Source organism: Balearica regulorum, chromosome 7 (assembly GCF_011004875.1).
Source record: "Balearica regulorum gibbericeps isolate bBalReg1 chromosome 7, bBalReg1.pri, whole genome shotgun sequence".
Lineage (NCBI taxonomy): Eukaryota > Metazoa > Chordata > Aves > Gruiformes > Gruidae > Balearica > Balearica regulorum.
In genome coordinates, this window is record NC_046190.1 from 15,035,616 (window position 1) to 15,052,355 (window position 16,740).

The 16,740-nt window shown below is 67.7% G+C and overlaps 2 protein-coding genes across 2 annotated transcripts; one reads left to right on the forward strand and one right to left on the reverse strand.

Moving 5' to 3' along the window:
* The first annotated feature begins 1,843 nt into the window (after window positions 1–1,843).
* LZTS2 (leucine zipper tumor suppressor 2) lies at window positions 1,844–8,698 on the forward strand. The gene is made up of 6 exons (XM_075758042.1): window positions 1,844–1,881; window positions 3,632–3,700; window positions 4,846–5,313; window positions 5,669–6,184; window positions 6,692–6,961; window positions 7,054–8,698. The coding sequence occupies exons 3-6, from the start codon at window positions 4,885–4,887 to the stop codon at window positions 7,732–7,734; spliced, it is 1,896 nt and encodes a 631-aa protein (XP_075614157.1). The 5' UTR covers window positions 1,844–1,881; window positions 3,632–3,700; window positions 4,846–4,884; the 3' UTR covers window positions 7,735–8,698.
* PDZD7 (PDZ domain containing 7) lies at window positions 8,560–16,636 on the reverse strand. The gene is given in 18 exon segments (XM_075758041.1): window positions 8,560–9,074; window positions 9,230–9,330; window positions 9,622–10,110; window positions 10,556–10,627; window positions 10,724–10,815; window positions 10,953–11,044; window positions 11,240–11,397; window positions 11,591–11,629; window positions 11,829–11,973; window positions 11,975–12,033; window positions 12,504–12,944; window positions 13,312–13,372; window positions 13,603–13,750; window positions 13,911–14,087; window positions 14,397–14,571; window positions 14,980–15,120; window positions 15,309–15,716; window positions 16,393–16,636. Coding segments are annotated over 17 exon segments (2,733 nt in total). The 5' UTR covers window positions 15,502–15,716; window positions 16,393–16,636; the 3' UTR covers window positions 8,560–8,924.
* Window positions 16,637–16,740: the final 104 nt, after the last annotated feature.

Below are 16,740 nucleotides of genomic sequence, written 5' to 3' on the forward strand. Positions count from 1 at the left end.
CAGTGTGGGCTGGGTGACGGGACCGTGACCTGCAGCCCTGGGACTTGGGGATCTTTGGACCTGGGGCAGGATGTTAAAGTGTAGCTAAAATGGAGCCAAAATCCTGGGCTGTTGCTGGTGGGGCGGACTGTGAGGGGACCGTAGAGGGACACAGGATGGGAATCGCCCCGTCATGGTGGGGGTCTCCTGGCTCCTATGGAGCCAGCGAGGGGAAGGTGGTGGAGGGAATGTGGGAGATTGTGGGTGGCTGTTGTCCCAGAGCTGTGCGCTCTCCGTGGGACGTGGTGGGAGCTGGACCCCCATGGCGTCACTGCTCGCGGCAGGTTGAAGGCAGTGCTGAGGTCACCCTGTGCCGGTGGTGAGACCTGGCGCTTGCTGGCTCTGCCTGCTTGGCTAACGCCTGACCCAGCCCCCTTTGCTCAGGGTCTCCCCCGGCTTCTTTCTCAGGGGGCATCACCAGCAGTAAAATCTCAGGGGGAGCAGCCCTGCCTTGCTCTGCTGGGCTGGGGGGGGCGGTCACCCCCATGCCCTCTGGGCCGCGGGCAGCAAATACTGTGACCTGGCCAGTCCTCGCCGCGGTAGGATGAGTCCACGGCTGGATCTTGGTCTAATCCCTTTGGGGTTTTTCCCTTCCTAGTTTTAATAAAGCATAAATGTGAGTGCTGTTCCCATGCTGCTTTCCCTGAGACCAGGGGACCCTGGGCTCGGGGGGAGACCTTGGTCGGGGCAGGGGTGGCCCCCAGAGGAGCGGGGGCGTGTGGTGCCAGAGGAGGTCCCTGCTGCGCAGAGCGTCCCGCCCCGGCCCTGGCACACGGGTTATTACCAGCCTCCGTGCCGGGCATAGTTTTAACCTGAGCCATAATGAGGGGCTGGGGCAGGTGGACGGTACACACCCAGCCCCAGGTTTCTGGGGTGCATCGGCTCTTCCAGAGAGCACCCTTGGGTGCTGCCGGCAGAGGTGTGAGCCCCCCTGGGGCAGGCTGGGGGCAATGGCAGGGGAGGGTCCCTGGGAAGCGGAGGTAAGGCGGCAGGATGGCGGGGGGAGCTGGGCCCCCAGCACATCTGGATCAGGGTTTCACGGTGGTGTGGGTGGGGGCTGTGGGTGTCCCCCCTTGGCCCAAGGGCCCTCTCCTGCTCCCTGGCCCCTGTTTCCCCCCACTGTAGCCCAGGGCAGGTGCTGTCACAGGGCGTGGGAGTGGGGCAGTGGGAAAACCCAGGACCCCCATCCCTCTCATCCCTCTTTGAGGCTGGGAGGGGGTGATGGAGCTAAGCCTGGGGGGGAACCCTGGGTGATCCCAGACCCCGGGGGGGGGGCAGGTGAGGCCGTGGGTAGGTTGGTGTGGTTGATTTTTGCTCCCTTTCCCCCCAGTTTGGGCTCTCAGGGAGCCAGGGGGTGGCAACAGCCACAGCATCTTGGGCAGGGGGGTGGAGGCGTGACGTCAAACGAGGCAGAGCCCTCCAATCCCCTTGACCCAGAGTGTTGGGCTCCCCAGATAATTTGGGGGGGCATATCCTCAGGGGCAACCTTTTCCCCGCGGGCCTGGGGCTGCTCTGGGGAACGGAGAGCCCTGAGGTTGGGGGTCTTGGCTGGTGCGAAGAAGGGGATGACCTCCTCCAGCCCGGGAGTCCCCCGGAGTGGATGTGACTGCAGCTGCGCTGGGCGAGGGTGACCCACGCGGGGGCTCCCCCCGACCCCCCCCGACCCCCCCGTATCCCCATCCCCTTCCCTCTCGGGGGGCGTGGCCTCGCGGAGCGGGGGGCGGAGCCTGGCTGGGAGGCGGGGCCTGAAGAGGGGCGGGGCTCTGCTCGCGAGGGCGTGGTCTGGCGCGGGGCGGGGCGGCGGGGCGCGGCGCGGCGCGGGAGGGCGGCAGCGGGGCCGCGGTGAGTGCGGGGCCGGGGTCGGGGGGTCCCGCGGGGCCGGGGGGGGGGGGGGGGCTGCGGCGGCCCTGGGGGCGAGCCGGGGGGGGGTGGCTGAGGTGTGGGGGGGCCCGGGAGGTGCTTCGGGGGGGGGGGGGAGGGTTTGGGGGCGCTTCGGGGGAGGTACCGGCGATTGGGGTGTTGTGGGGGCCGGGCCCCCGGGGGCCGCTTTTGGGGGGGGGGGGTCTCGGGCGCTTTGGGGAACTGTGGGGCAGCGGCGACCCTGGGGCGCCGTGGGGCGCTTTGGGGGTGTTTCAGGGGCACTTTGGGGGTGTCCTGGGGATGCAGAGGCCTAGGGGCTCCATGGGGCACTTTGGGGAGTTGCGGGGCACTTTGGGGGTGCTTTAGGGGCACTCTGGGGGACCTGTGGCACAGTACAGGCCCAGGGGCCCCGTGGGGCACTTTAGGGATGTTTGGGAACACTTTGGGGGTGCTTTAGGGGCACTTTAGGGGAGCTGTGGGGCAACAGAAGCCTAGGGCCTCTGTGAGGCACTTTGGGGATGTCGTGGGGCACTTTGGGGGTGTTGTGGGGCAGTACAGGCCCTGGGGCTCCGTGGGGCGCTTTGGGGGTGTCACAGGGAACTTTGTGAGTGTTTCAGGGCACTTTTGGGGAGCTGTGGGGCAGCAGGGGCCCAGGGGTGCCGTGGGGCACTTACGGTCGGGCAGGGTGGAAGCACCATGGGGCAGGCTGGGTGCTGCGGGGCTCAGTGCGGCAGCACGGGGTGGGTGGGAGGGCAAGGGGGGGCTTGGGGCGAACAAGGGAGGAGGCATTACCCAGGGAACCTCAGGATGTGGGGGGGGGGCAGAGCTAGGCATGGGGGGGCGTCCACCCCATGCGGGCCCGGTGCGTGGGGAGGGATGAGGGGCTGCTTCGCCCTGCCTTGGGGGGCCCTGAGCCACTGCCAAGGCGTGAGGGTCCCCAGGGGCCCAAAGCACCCAGCGGCTCAGGCTGGGGATCCATCCAAGCAGGGGCCGAGCCTTCCCTTGCTGTTTCAGGGTCAGAATGATGGGATCCGGCTTTGCTGCAGTCCGGCCGGAGCGGCTGGTGGTGACGCCGCCCCAGTTGCTGACTGGTTTTACTGGGTGGTTGGAGGGAGGTGTCACAGGGCGCTGGCGGCTGGCCGGGCGGCTGCCCCCCATTCCTGGACACTTGACCCCTCGGACGGTGGTGGGATGCTGTCAGTGGGCTGTGGGGGCTTGCGGGAGGGAGAAGATGGAGTCCTTACCCACCACTTCCCAGCCCAGCCACCGAGCGTGGGGCGGCAGCGTCGGCAGCGTCCTCTCTGTGGCTGTGTGGGGACCCAGCTGTGCCCAGGGGCGTCCCCCTGACCCCCACATCCCAGGGGGGTTTTGCTAGGGTAGGGTGCTGCGCTTTGCCTGGCTGCAGCTGGGGGGGGGGACCAAGATGTCCCTTTGGGACAGGGACCCCCACGTCCCTGCCTGTTCCCTGATCCCTACTCCTGCCCCTTTGGCAGCATCAGGTTCCCACGGGGGGTCATCGTCCCCACCACTCCTGTGGTGGCCGCAGCCCTCCCTTGACACTGGGAGCAGTGTACCTGCCGTCGGGCTCCCCTGCCACCCCTGTGCCATGCTGGCATCGCCTGCCCTGGCCCTGCCGGCTGGGGGGCTTGGGCAGGGAGGGCTGTGGGGGGCACAGGGACCCCTGCCGCCATTTGGCGCCCTCACCCCCTCCTCTGTCTCCTCCCTGCTTCAGGGACCGGTGGAGCTGTGTTCACGGTGTAGGGACCTGAGCGGACCGGACGGATGGGCAGCGATTGGCGAGGTGAGTGGAGCTGGGGGGGTCATCCACCTTCCCACCCAGGGGTGTCACGGGCACGGTGTGAGGTCAGGGTGCCCGAGGACGGCACGTGCCGGTGGGGGCGACAGTTGGGGGGCGGGGACTGGCTCGCCGGCATCTCTCCCCTGCTTGCCCCCCCCAGGCACTGGCAGGCGGATTGATTTCAGGTGACAGCTCGGCAGGCAAGACCATGCGGGCAGCGGCCCCCCCTGCCCGCGCCCTGTGCCAGCTGCAGCCATGTGCGAGATGCAATGAGGCAGCGGGGGACGGATCCGGCCCGTTGGCTGCTTCGCGTCACGCGGGCGTATGGTGTGGGTTGGGGCAGGGGGGGCTGCAGCGGGGTACTAGCAGAGCCCCCCCATCCCTGGCTGGAGGGAGGCGTGCAGGGCAGGAATGAGGGGGCACCCGTGAGTTGGGGCTGGGAAAGAACCTGGTGCCGCATCCTGCCTGGCAGCTGCCCCCTCAGTGCATTGAGCGGGGGGGGTGTGGGACAGAGACCCCTACCCTGTGCTGCTCCATGTTGGCTCCAACCCACCTGCCTGGTAACCCAGTAGCACTCCAGTGGTGGGTCAGGGGAGAGGCCCCCTGTTCGGTCCTCTGGCAGCAGGGGTTTGGCAAGCAGATGGGCAGAGGCTGGTGGTTCTCTGGGGGACCCTGCGCCCCGTTGTGGATGGTTGGGGATGGGGGGCAGGGGAAGTAGCTCTCCCCAGTGTGTGGGGCTGCCCCCTGCTCTCCGTGGGGGCTGTGCTGGCGGGTGCTGTGGGGCAGGCAGCACCATGGGGCAGGCAGGCAGACAGGCTGCCCGGGAGCCGGCTCTCCGTGGGCCTCTCGGGATTTGCCTCAGTGCTGGCAGGCTTCCCGTGGTGGGGTCATGTCGGGGCACGGTGGTGGGCAGGACTGCATCATGACTGCCCCATGGTGTCACTGGCACCCCCGGGCTGCTCCCCCGTGGTGCTGAGCCTGGCTTGGGGGTGCTGGTGCCACCCTCCTAGCTAATCCTGGTTTTATTCTGGTTCATTTGACATCTTCTGCGTGCTTCCCCTGGGGCCGGCCTGTGTCGATGAGATTGGGGGTAGCAGAGGGGTTCAGGGGTGCCTGCTGCTCTGACACCCTGTCTCCCTTGCCTGCAGGCTGCCTGCGTGCTCCTGCCCGCCGGGGGCCCCCCCGCCATGGCCATCGTGCAGACACTGCCGGTGCCCCTCGAGGCTGCCACTGAGGGGGCCGCGCAGCTCCGTGCCACCGCCTGCTCACCCCCCGCCACCATGGGCAGCGTCAGCAGCCTACTGCCCGGCCGGCCCCACCATGACCATGCTGGCCAGCCCTGCGATGGGGGGCCACCCACCGCCTCCTTCCGCAAGCAGGAGGGGCTGCTCAGAGTCACCCCCCAGGACCCCCGGTCCCCTGAGGAGCCCCACACAGCCGTGCCCAGTGTCATCCACGCCTACACCAATGGGGGCTTCTGCGGTGACTGGCTCACCGCCCCCTCTCCCACCAGCCCCTGCAGCGACTCGGACGAGCCCCACGATGACCAAGCCCCAAGCGGCCACCTCCGGGGGCCACCCCCTAAGCTTGTCCCCGTCTCCGGCAAGCTGGAGGAGGTGAGGGGGGTGGCAGCAGGGAGGGTGGGTGCTGGGGTCTTGGCTTTGCTCCCCGTGCTCCGCTGGGGCTGTCAGCTTGGGCGTGTGATCTGGGGCCATGTTTTTGGTGTCCCTGGGGATGTGGTGGTCTCTGTGCCCTTGATGTCCCCTCTTTCATGCCAAGGGTGTGTGTGGGAGCCCACCTGGGCACCCCATGAGTGGGGGACAGAGGGGATAGCGACCAGCTCTTGTCTCCTTTTGGGCGCGAAGGCATTGAGGCTGGGGGCGCCCCCCCATCACCACCCCAGGTAGCCCCTCGAGAGGGCGGCGGGTGCCCCCTTGGCCACCCCCCCACTCTCCCCTCTTTCCCCGGCAGAATGTGGAGAAGACCCTGATCCGCCCCATGGCCTTCAAGCCAGTGGTGCCCAAGCTCCGGAGCGCCCAGCCGGCCACACGCCCGGGGCTCTCGGAGAGCCAGGTGAGCCTCACCCACTTGCTGGGTGCCGAGAAGCCTGGCTCCCTGAGCTGCCGCGCCAGCACCCTCTCGGACTCGGGGCGCAACTCCCTCTCCAGCCTGCCCACCTACAGCACGGGCTGCAGCCAGCACCCCGAGGCGGGCGCCCTGCCCGCCACCCCCCATGGTCCCCCCGACCCCGCAGGGGGCTGCCGCCCCTCCAACTCGGACAGCGGGCGCTCGTCCTCCAGCAAGAGCACGGGCTCGCTGAGCGGCCGGGGCCGGCCCTCCTCGGAGAGCGGCTCCTGCGGGCGCTCGCCCCTGCCCGGCGAGGAGGCCATGCTGGTGCGGGAGCTGGAGGACAAGCTGCGGGAGAGGGAGGCCGAGCTGCGGCTCCTGCGCAACAGCCTGGATGAGAACGAGGTGGCCATCTGCCAGGTACACCCCTGGCGTCCCCCTGTCCTGTCCTTGTCCCCTTCCCCCTCCCTGGGGCACTTTGTGTGGATGTCCTTCCCGGGTGGGGGAGGCCATTTGGGGACCCTTCTATGGGGATACTTTTTTCTGTGGGTCTGGGAATAGGGATTTTTCCCACTTGTGGGTGGTTCTATGTAGTCCCTGGGGGACCCTGGTATTGTCTGGGGGGGCCAGTTGTACAGATTGGGATGCCTTGTGTTGGAGTGCCCTCTCTTGAATGCACCTGGAGCTTCTCCCCACTAGTGATGAGGCTGGGGGAGTCCTGTAGATTCGGGGGGTGCTGACATGGGGGGACCAGCACAAGGAGGGGGGGCATCACTACATTGCACCCATTCTGCACCCCTCCTCTGCTTGTGGGGGTGACATGCCGCCTCCCTCCCCGTGAGCAGGGGGTTCCCATCCCGTGGAGGGCAGCAGACATGTGAGGGGTGCCATGCCACCCCCCGCCCCCAGCACACCTTACCTCCCCAGGTGTACGAGGAGAAGCAGCGGCGCTGTGAGCAGGAGCTGGAGGGGCTGCGGCAGCGTTGTGCGGCCCAGGCGCGGCAGGCGGCCCAGGCGGCGCAGAGAGGGCAGCAGGTCCTGCAGCTCCAGGTGCTGCAGCTGCAGCAGGAGAAGAAGCAGCTGCAGGAGGACTTCGCCCAGCTGCTGCAGGAGCGGGAGGTGCTGGAGCGTCGCTGCGCCTCCTTCCAGCGCGAGCGCACCGAGCTGGCACCCCGACTGGAGGAGACCAAGTGGGAGGTGAGTCGCCCGACGGCGTTGGGCGAGTCGGGGGGTGCAGGCTCCAGCTGGGAGGGATCCCGGCCAGCGCCTGAGCCTCCTCGTCCCCGCAGGTGTGCCAGAAGTCGGGGGAGATCTCACTGTTGAAGCAGCAGCTGAAGGAGGCGCAGGCGGAGCTGGCGCAGCGGGGCACCGAGCTGCTGGGGCTGCGGGCTCAGCTGCGGGAGGCGCTGGCCCAGCTGCAGGCAGGCGAGCGGCGGGCGCAGGGGCTGCAGGAGGCCGCTCGCCTGAAGGCGCTGGAGCTGGAGGTCTGCGCCAACGAACTGCAGCGCCGAAAGAGCGAGGCCGACCTCTTCCGCGCCAAAGCTGGCCGGCTCGAGCAGGAGGTGGCAGGGTTGCGGGAAGCTGCCCGCGGTCGATGCCCCCCACCCGGCGAGGGGTGCCCCCCACCCGGAGAGGGGTGCCCCCAGCCCGGCGAGGAACCCCGGGGCAGCACGGGGTTGCGGCGGCAGCTGGAGCGGCTGCGGGCGGAGGTGACCCTGGAGCGGCAGCGTGGGCAGGAGCAGCGGGACGCCTTCGAGCAGGAACGCGGCACGTGGCAGGGTGAGAAGGAGCGGGTCATCCGCTACCAGAAGCAGCTGCAGTACAGCTACATCCAGATGTACCGCCGCAACCGGCGGCTCGAGCAGCGGCTCCAGCATCTCCGGCTCCAGGGAGAGGACGCCCTGCCTGAGCCCTGCAACCCCCCCAGCCCCGACCCACCTTTCGAGGAGATCACGGCCACTGAGATCTGAGACGCTGCCAGCCCTCGCCCTGTGCTCAGAGGGTGGTGGGGGCCTCCAGCCCCTGGGATTTTGGGGGCTGTGGGGGATCCCTGGTCTCCTCCTGGCTCTGCAGAGACTGCTGGCACTGGGAGGGGGCAGAGGGGACCGCAGGCGCTGCCCCCTCCCCAGCATGAAGGTGTTGGGACAAGGATGTGTTGGCACCCACCACAGCAGGGGGGGTACCTGTGAGATTTGGGGCCAGGTGGGTGCCAAGTCCCGGCCTCAGGGCCACCCGGAGCTGGTTCCTGCTGATCCTCTTAGTGCCCAGGGGATTAGCGGCACTGGCTTCAGCCAGGGTCACCTTGGGCAGGGGGAGGGCTGGTTCGTCCCCTCCCTCTGGTCCCTGCTGGCACTGTCACCCAGCCACTTCCAGAGGGGATGGTGTGTGCCCTGTCCCTGCCCATGCCAGCCTCCCACCGCCCCCCGTGTGTTTGTCAGGGGATTTGTTTCTGTGCCATTTTAAATAACTCTATTTTTATAGGACCTACCAAAACATATCACTCCCAGTTCACACCCTCCCTGTCTGTGCCCCCCTCACCCCTGCCGTGGGGCAGCTTGCCCTCAGTGCCTTTCCTGTGCCCTTGCCCCCAGCATCCTTCTGTTTCCTCTAAAAAAAAGAAGAAAAAGCCTCGCCCATGCCCCTGTGATGCCCCGCCTGGCGGGGAGAGGGGCACAGTGCCAGGGGTGCCAGCTGGGGACACCCTGGGGACACCCCTGGGGTGGGCAGAGGTGAGGGGCCCAGCTGGGTACCCAGGAGGAGTCAAACCAAAGGAAAAGCCTGGCCGTGCCCAGCTCTGGCTTGGTCGCCCCCAGCTCCGGGGGGGGGGAATTTTTGTACTTTATTTTGGTCGTGTCCAGTTCTCAGAGCCCGGCTCGCCCATGTACCACCCGGAAATGCTGATTAAAAACAAGCCCCTGGCTGTGGTTTTTTTCAGGGCTGTGTCCGTGTGTCCAGAGCAGGGTCAGGAGCCACGTGTCCCCCCTCCTGCATCACCAGCATTGCCCCCCCCTCCCCTTGGATCCTGCTGCGGGCAGCTCCTCCATGCCTGTGGGGCGGCTCCGGCTGTCTGGCTGTGCTGAGACTGGTCACAGCTCAGTGCAGGAGTGAGCCATCTGGCTCCTTCGGAGCATTGGATGGCTCTTTGAGGGGGGATGTAGCATCACTCAGGGGAGGCTCTGGGCACCCGTACCACCAACTCCATGGGCTCCTTGGCTTTGTTGCGGTAGGCCTGGCGGATGATGTCCACAGCCCGCTGGTGGGTGACATTCTGCAGGCTTTCCCCATCCACTGACACCAGCTCCTGACCGGCCTGGCCCCCACAAGAGAAGACAGCAGGGTGAAGCGCAGCCGCTTTTGGGGTGCCAGGGGGCTGCTGCCAGCACCCAGCAGGACTGTGGGATGGGGATGTCTGGATACCTGCCCACCCCCTGGGGTGCACTGGGTGCCCCTGAGGTCCCCCTGTACCTTGAGGATGCCACTGAGGAAGGCAGCTCCCCCAGGGAAGATCTTCTCGATCTTCACCACCGGCTGTGCCCTTGACTCAATGCCGCCGGAGATGCTGATCCCTGCAAGGGAGCCATGAGACCCTGACACCCAGGTAGGCTGGGACCCCCCTCGCTCCCGGGTATGGCACCCCCTCCCCTGGGCAGCCCTGCCTCCATCCTGCCGTTTTGGTGGGCCCTATGCGGATGAGGGGCTGGGGCAGGGTCAGCTCCTCTTCTCCCCTTCTAGTTTTGGATGAGCGCTCAGGGTTTTGCCCTCTGTTCCCTAAATGGGGTGCCCCTTGCCAAGGGGGTGCTGGTGCCAGGAAGAGGGTCCCCACCCCACCCCTGGGGTCCCACCTGCGTGCCACCCACCTAGTGAGTGCTTCAGCTTGGAGAGGGTGACGGTGAGCAGCCGATACTCCTCCTCTTCCTCCCTGCCAGCATCCCCAGGGCCATTGGTGGCTGCTCCAGCCCCCACCTCACCCCCTGGCCCCCCATAGAGGGGTGCGAGGGGAGGCTGTACCCGCCGGGGCTTCCCCACCACCTCAGCCCCTCCATCGGGTGCTGACCGGGGGGGCTCCTTGCGCCAGGTGGGCCGGGGGCTGCGTGAGCGCCCACGGCCCTCGACCGTGGGGGGCTCGGCCAGCAGCCAGTTGGGGGGCCGGGGGCCAGCGGCAGGCGGGGGGTTGCTGGTGCAGGCATAGGCATCCACTGGCACGTCAGGGAGTGGGGTGTAGGTGCGGGGGTGAAGCCGGCGGGGGCTGGGGGAGGCACGTGGCCAGGCTGGGCTCGCCTGCAGCCCCCCAGCTTCCTCCGGCTCCTGGGCCCCCGCCGGCTTCAGCAGGAACCCGCCCCGATAGTCTGCAATGAAAGGAGCTCAGGGATCCCTCCGGGACCCCAAAACCCTGTTCCCTGGGACCCCTGCCACCCAGGTTTCCCCCCAGAACCCCACTCACTGGGACCTCTGCCACCCAGGGACCTCCTCACTGCCAAGGGCCACAGATCCTCCTCCTCCAGGGACCCCCAGGCACCCCATCTCTCTCCAGGGACTCCAGATCCTCCTCCCCAAGGCCCCTTGGCACCCAGGATACACAGATCCTGCTTCTCTGGGACCTCCCAGCACCCAAGGACACCAGACCCCCCCCTCTCCTCTGGGACGCCCTGCACCGAGGCATCCCACCTCCCTTTCTCCTCCCCCAAATTGCCCCTGTACCCCCTCCACCCTGCACCCCCCACCCCTTTCTGGTGCCTCCCCCTGCACCGGGCAGCCCCGGGGGCCAGGCAGACCCCATGGGGTGGCACTCACCAGGCACTGGTGTAATGAGGTGTCTCTTGGGGGGGACATCATGGTGGGCTGGGCGGAGGGCAGGTGAGCGCACTGTGGGCAGGGAGAGTCACCGGTCACCCCCTGAGCTGTGCCCACCCCTGCCCGCTGCCCCTGGACCAAGGTCCCTGTGGGGGGGCCAGGCTCTACCTGAGCGGCTCTTCAGGGCATCGAAAGCTTCCAGCTCCAGGGGCATCACCATGCTGTCAAACCGGCCCAGGTCTGTGGGGGCCACCACGCTCCTGCCGGGGCAAAGAGGAGGAACAGGTTGTGGCAGGCTCTGGGATGGAGCATGACCAGGACCAAAGAGGTACGTGAGGCTCCAGGTCCATCCCACCCAGCTGAGCAGTATACAGGGTACCCCCCCAACAACACCCACCTCACATCCCGTAACAGCAGGACCTTCTCAGGCCGGTCCAGGATGGCCAGCAGCGGCCGCACCAAATCCTCCACGCTGCCCTCATGCAGGTACTGCGGGTGCAGGAGGGGTGTCAGCAGATGGGTGCCCCCCCCGCCCCGTGCCTCAGTTTACCTCCCAGAGCTTAACGTGGGCACTCAGCGGTGGTTGCGGTGCCTCCCAGGATGCAGGAGCTGCCTGGGGATGAGCCCAGGGCACCAGCACTGCCCTGCCCGCACCCTGCCTGCACCCTGCCTGCAGCACCATACCCGGGAGCAGTGGCGGAGCACGGCCGTCACCTCGTCCGGGCTGAGGAGGCGTGCAGCGGTGTCCTGGATGTGTGGGAGCCGGGCCTCGGGGTCGCTGCTGTTAGGCTGCAGGGCAGTGATGCCCATGGGACCCAGGATGCTGGCACGTCGGCTTTTCTCTGGGGGATAACAGCAAGGAGGGGTGGCCAGCGGGGCAGGGACCGCGCCATGCACCCCACAAACACCCTCACACCCCCAACCCCACTAGCTTGCTCCATGCCGGAGTCAGACAGACACATGCAATGTGGAGCCAGGCGCATGCAGAGCCTGCCCCGCAGCCCCCCGCACTGGGCACACGGGCACCCCCGTTACCCCGCTTCAGGCTCCGGACGACAAACTTCTGCACAGCGCCTATTGCAAGGGAGATGGAGAGGGGTGAGCACCGAGGGGGGAAGCAGCATCGCTGCTCATCACCAAAATTGCATGCCCAGGGACCCCCTTCCCATGACGCCCCCCCCATGCCAGGGATGCCACAACGGCTGCGGTGCCCATGGAAGGGGGGACTGGTCCCAGGTTGGGTCCCTCTCCACCCTGTCCCCCAGCCCGGTACCTCTGTCCCCATCAGGATGTCCTGGGGACTTGGTGCGTCCCTGGCGGTCGGAGGTGGGGGGGTCCTGGCTGGGGGGGGCCCAGCTCTGGCTGGTGGCACGGCCCCCCTTGAAGAAGAGGTTGACAAGGGTCTTGGAGCGATGCAGCCCTGGGGGGGGCCCCTTGTGCCCCTTGTCCCTCCGGCTTTTCCTTCTTCCGTTTCTCCTCTGCGGGGGGGGGGGGGGGGGTGTTGGAATGGTGGGGTCAGGGGATGGCACCCCAAATTGTGTTTGGGGGCTCGGAAGCAGCCTGGGCTGGGAACCTGTGGGGGGGCTACTGGGAGTCACTGACTGAAGAGAGACCTGGTGCAGGGGGTCTCCAGGTGCTGTGCGGCTGGGCTTTGGAGTGCCCTGCAAGCCCTGAGGACAGGACTGGGACTATGCAGGGCTATAGGAGGCCCAGGGCTGGTGGCCAGGTGTTCGTATGGGGTGGGTGCTATAGGGTGCCTGGGTAGGGGCCTGGGACTCAGCTCTACCAGGTATGCGTGGGGTGGAGGCTATAGGATGCTGGAGTGGGGGCCGGGCTCCATGTGGGGCAGGGGCTGAGCTATGGGGTGCTCAGGACTGGGGATGCAGGCTTGGAGGGGGACCCCAGCCAGGGCTGAGTCCCACACGTGGGGCCATGCCCCGGTGCCTACCGGCAACAGTGAGGTCACTCTGGGAGCGCGTGATGGGCTGCCGGGGTCGACTCAGCGCCAGCAGCAGTGCCGTCTTGGGTGAATGGGCGAAGGTCCGGCGCGGGTGGGTGCCGGGGGGCTCACGGGCACCCTGGCCCCGGATGGCCGTGTCCCGCAGCAGCTCGGGGGGTCGCACTGTGCGCCGCATCTCCGGCAGCCCCTCGGCGGCTGGCTCGGTCTGCATGGCCCGCTCAGCACGCTCCCGTGCCCAGCTCCGCCGTGGCCCATCCTCCGTGGAGATGGCCACATCCACAGTGTGGGTGGGGGGCCCTGGGGCGGCCGTCCCCAGCGTGGCCATCCCCAGCCCATTCACCGCCCCTGGTGCCGGCCCCGAGGAGTAGGAGGAGATGGAGGAGCTGGTCTCTGATGCCTGAGACAGCTGCTGCAGCTGCCCATTGGTCACTGCAAAGGCATGGCAGGGACACAGGGTGACACGCTGTGGAGCCACGGGGAGCTCCACATCCTCCCTGAAACAGGGGACGTGAGGACTTGTAGGGCCACGGGGACTGCAGGGCTGCTGGCCAGGGCATGGGGCTCTCCATGTCCCCTCCAAGGATGAGGGACAGGTGGGACCCTGCGAGGCCACGGGAACCGTGGGGATGCTGACCATGGCACAGGGAGCTTTGCGCCCCCTCCAAGACCACGGGAACCCATGGCATGAAGACCTGCTCCCTCCCCACCAGGGCCAGATGCCCCTTGCATGGGAGTCCCAGCCCATCCGCGCCTCAGCCCGGTGTCCCTGCCGGTACCCGTGCGGCACTGCCCTTACAGCGACTGAGCCAGCAGTACTCGGCCACCATCTCCTTGTAAGCAGGGAACCGGCCGGTCTCCTAGGCACAGGGGGAGAGGATGTGGGGGTCAGTGTGCACCGGCCGCCCTGGGCAAACCCGATCCAGTGCCAGCCATGAATAATGCATCCCCCTCCCACCTGCCTGAAATCCAACCAGCCGGTGGCCGCGCCAGCCCCACGGGTGCTGGGCTGAGCTGGGGCAGCGCCAGCACGGGGGACACGCTGACCCGCCACCTCACCCGGGGGTCCCGCGGGGCCGGGCACAGGTACCTTGATGGTTAGCATGATGTGGGTCTGCCCCTTGAGCACCTCCACTGCCTTGCTATGGCTTATGTCTTCAAACTTGACTCCGTTGGCTGCAAGGACTTGGTCTCCCACCCGAATGCCGTTCTGCTCTGCCAGCCCCCCAGGGTCCACCCTAGGGCAGCGGGGGGGTGCAGGATGGGGCTGAGCCCTCACCAGAGCCCTGCTCCTGCCCCACACCTCCGCCTGGGTGGCCCTGTGCCCCAGCGCCCATGGTGGTGATGCCCCCCCAACTTGTGAGGGTGGGGGGCTCAGCCAGGGAGGGGCAGCCGTACTTGGAGACGTAGATGCCAAGGCCGAACTCCCTGCCGCCGCGGATGTTGAAGCCCAGGCAGTAGTCGTCGGAGGTGGTGTAGAGGTGGACGATGCGCCGCAACCCATCCTCGGAGCCGCTCTCTGAAGGTGTCGAGCCGCTTTTCTCCACCACCAAGCGCCTGTTCACCACGTCCACCCTGGAGCACGGGCACAGTGTTGGGGAAGACTCAGGGGTCCGGCTCTCATTCTCCAGTAAGATGGGGACATTGGTGTCATCCAGCATACGAGAGTGATGGGGACGGTGAGGATGGGGCTTGCACCCGCCCTGCCTGCTCCAGACCTTCCTATCCCATCCTGTGCCCCACCTTGGGCTCTTCCCACCTTCACTGGGGATCCCCAATGCCCCCACACCCTGGGGATCCCCCAGCATCCCCCACCAGGCCTCCCCACCGTGTCCTCCATGGAGCTGGGCTTTGGGATGCCGACATGGCGGATGCCCTGCTCACCACGCTGTCTTCTCCTTGGAGAATTTGATGCCTGGCACACGGCCCATCCGCCGGACCACCATGCGGAGGCGGTTGTTGCCAGTGAGGACCTTGACGGCACTGCTCATGGTGATGTTCTCCAGGCTCACGCTGTTCACCTCCGTGATCTTGTCACCAACACACAGCCCAGCCTGCTCTGCAAAGGGTACATGGCTCAGCTGGGCACCTGACCTGGTACCCATGCCTTTGGTTGGTGTCCCCTCCCTAAATGTGTCCCCAACCTGATCCAAACCCCATACGAACAGAGGTGGGGATGCCTGGCAATCGCACTGAGGCTGTGGCAGGCATGGGGGGCCTTGTCACCTCGCTGTGGCTTGGGGATGGAGCACAGAGCCATCGGCACGGGGCTGCCCACTCCTGTCCCCTGCCCTTCTCCGTGGGATGCCTGAAAACCCCATGGCCAGAGGTGGCAGGGAGCAAACGGTGGCTGGCCACCATGATGGGTAGCATCATCACTGCGGCACCATGTCACTGGGAGCTCCCCGAGAGGGTCTTGCTGGCACGTGACTGTCCCCACTGGTGTCCCTCGCCCTGTCCCACTTACCGGCAGCGCTGCCCTCCTCCACTTTGCTGACAAAGATGCCCAGCCCGTGCTCGGAGCCACCACGGACGCTGAAGCCCAGCTTGCCATCCATGCTCTTCTCCACCGTGATGGCGTTGATGATGTCACTCTCGTTACTGCTGGCTGTGGGGACAGGGGATGGGATGTGTCACCCGGGCTGGGTGCGGGCAACTGGGGGTGTGTGTCTTTCTTGCTGGGGATGTCCCCTGTCCCAGGACAAGCCTCCCTACCCCGAGCCCCAGGGAACCCAGGCGTCCGGGCCCACCCTGGGCATGCGGGTGGGCAGAGGGACAGGAGGGCACCCCACGCACCTTCAATGGGGGTGTTGATGAGGATGACGCGGCCCATGGGGGAGGCAGTGCGGCTGCCCCGGGTGGTCCCATTGAGCAGGCGGCTCTGCTTGCTGAGGAGGCAGCGGGGAGCCAGGCTGGCCTCGCTGCTGGAGCTCCGCGACCGGCTGCCCGCCGTCATCCCCGACAGCGCCGTGTCCCAGCCCTGGGCCATGGCGGCGCTGGGCACCCCAGTGTCCCGGCGTCCAGGTCGGGGCTGGCCACGTCCTCACAGGGCCGGGGCTGCCCGCCAGCCGGGGGGGGACATGGAATAGTCCAGCAGCACATGCCCGGGCTCAGACTCTGCTCCCTCTTAGCAGCGCGATGCCGGGGCCGGCTGGCGTGGGTGCTGGGTGCCGGCAGGACAGGTCCCAGGCGCAGCGGCACAGCCTGGGGGGACAAGGAGCTTCATGACCCCCCTTCCAGCCCTGTCCCCTCCCGTCCTATCGCGTCCCAGGGGCCAAACTGCTGCAGGGTCCTGGGCACCACCGTGGGGGGCAGCAGGCACGGGCTGCCCTGCCCTCAGGCAAGGATGCTGGGTGCAAAGGGGCTTTGCCTGGCAGCGTGAATCCAGAATAGGGGGGTGCAAAGGGGCTTTAGTGGTGGCGTAAATCTGGAAAGGCTCCGGGGAGGTGATGCAAGGACCTCAGCTTTACGGCGGAGAGCAGGTCCTGAAGCCCCGGGCCCTCCCTGGGGAGGATTTGCAGCAAGAGCCGAGGAGAGCTCCCCCCCATCCGCCCCGGAGCCCCTCTGGATTTACACCACCGGGAGCTGCCGTGGGGCAGGGGACGGACCCGCTGCCCCCCCGGGGATTTTCCAGACCTGCGTGAAACCGCCACCACGGACACCCCCCCCCTTCGTCCCCCGCTCGCCCCAGCCTGACCTCAATAAATAAGTGATGGCCCCAGCGAGGGGGACACGTCGGTGTCCTCGCCTTCTGCCAGCCCCCCACGGCGCCCCCCCCCCGCTGTCCCCCCCCCATTATCAGCCGGGGGTACCCCCTCCCCGAAAGGGCGCTGGGGGACCCCCCTGCCACCGCCCCCCCCCCGCCCCGTGCCCTCCTCACCTGTCCCCATGGTGCCACCTGCGAAAGAGACACCCGGCGGCGCGGGGGGGATGGAGAGGCCGGGGGGGGCAGCACCGCCTCCCGCCCCCTCGCCCGCGGGGATTGGCTGCCCCTGCGGGACCGGCGCGGCCATCGGGCGCGGGAGTTGTCAATCAAGAGCGGCCAGGGCTGGCCTTGAGGCTGCGGGGGGGAGCCCTGTGTGTCCCCCCCACGGGCACGGCGTGGTGGGGCTCGGGGGGGGGGGCGCGTCTCCCCGCGGGGCTGCGTGGGGCGAGGGATGCGGTGCCCCCCCCGAGCTCCTCGTTAGCGCGAGGCACCCCGGGGGACACAGGGGAAACTGAGGCACGG

What these genes read in the sequence shown, in the direction of transcription:
- LZTS2 (XM_075758042.1), top strand. Translation starts at nt 4,885, where the DNA reads ATGGCCATCGTGCAGACACTGCCGGTGCCCCTCGAGGCTGCCACTGAG. An exon ending in ACGAGGTGGCCATCTGCCAG is followed by an intron (nt 6,185 to 6,691) that starts GTACACCCCTGG and finishes TTACCTCCCCAG; the next exon opens with GTGTACGAGGAGAAGCAGCG. An exon ending in TGGAGGAGACCAAGTGGGAG is followed by an intron (nt 6,962 to 7,053) that starts GTGAGTCGCCCG and finishes TCGTCCCCGCAG; the next exon opens with GTGTGCCAGAAGTCGGGGGA.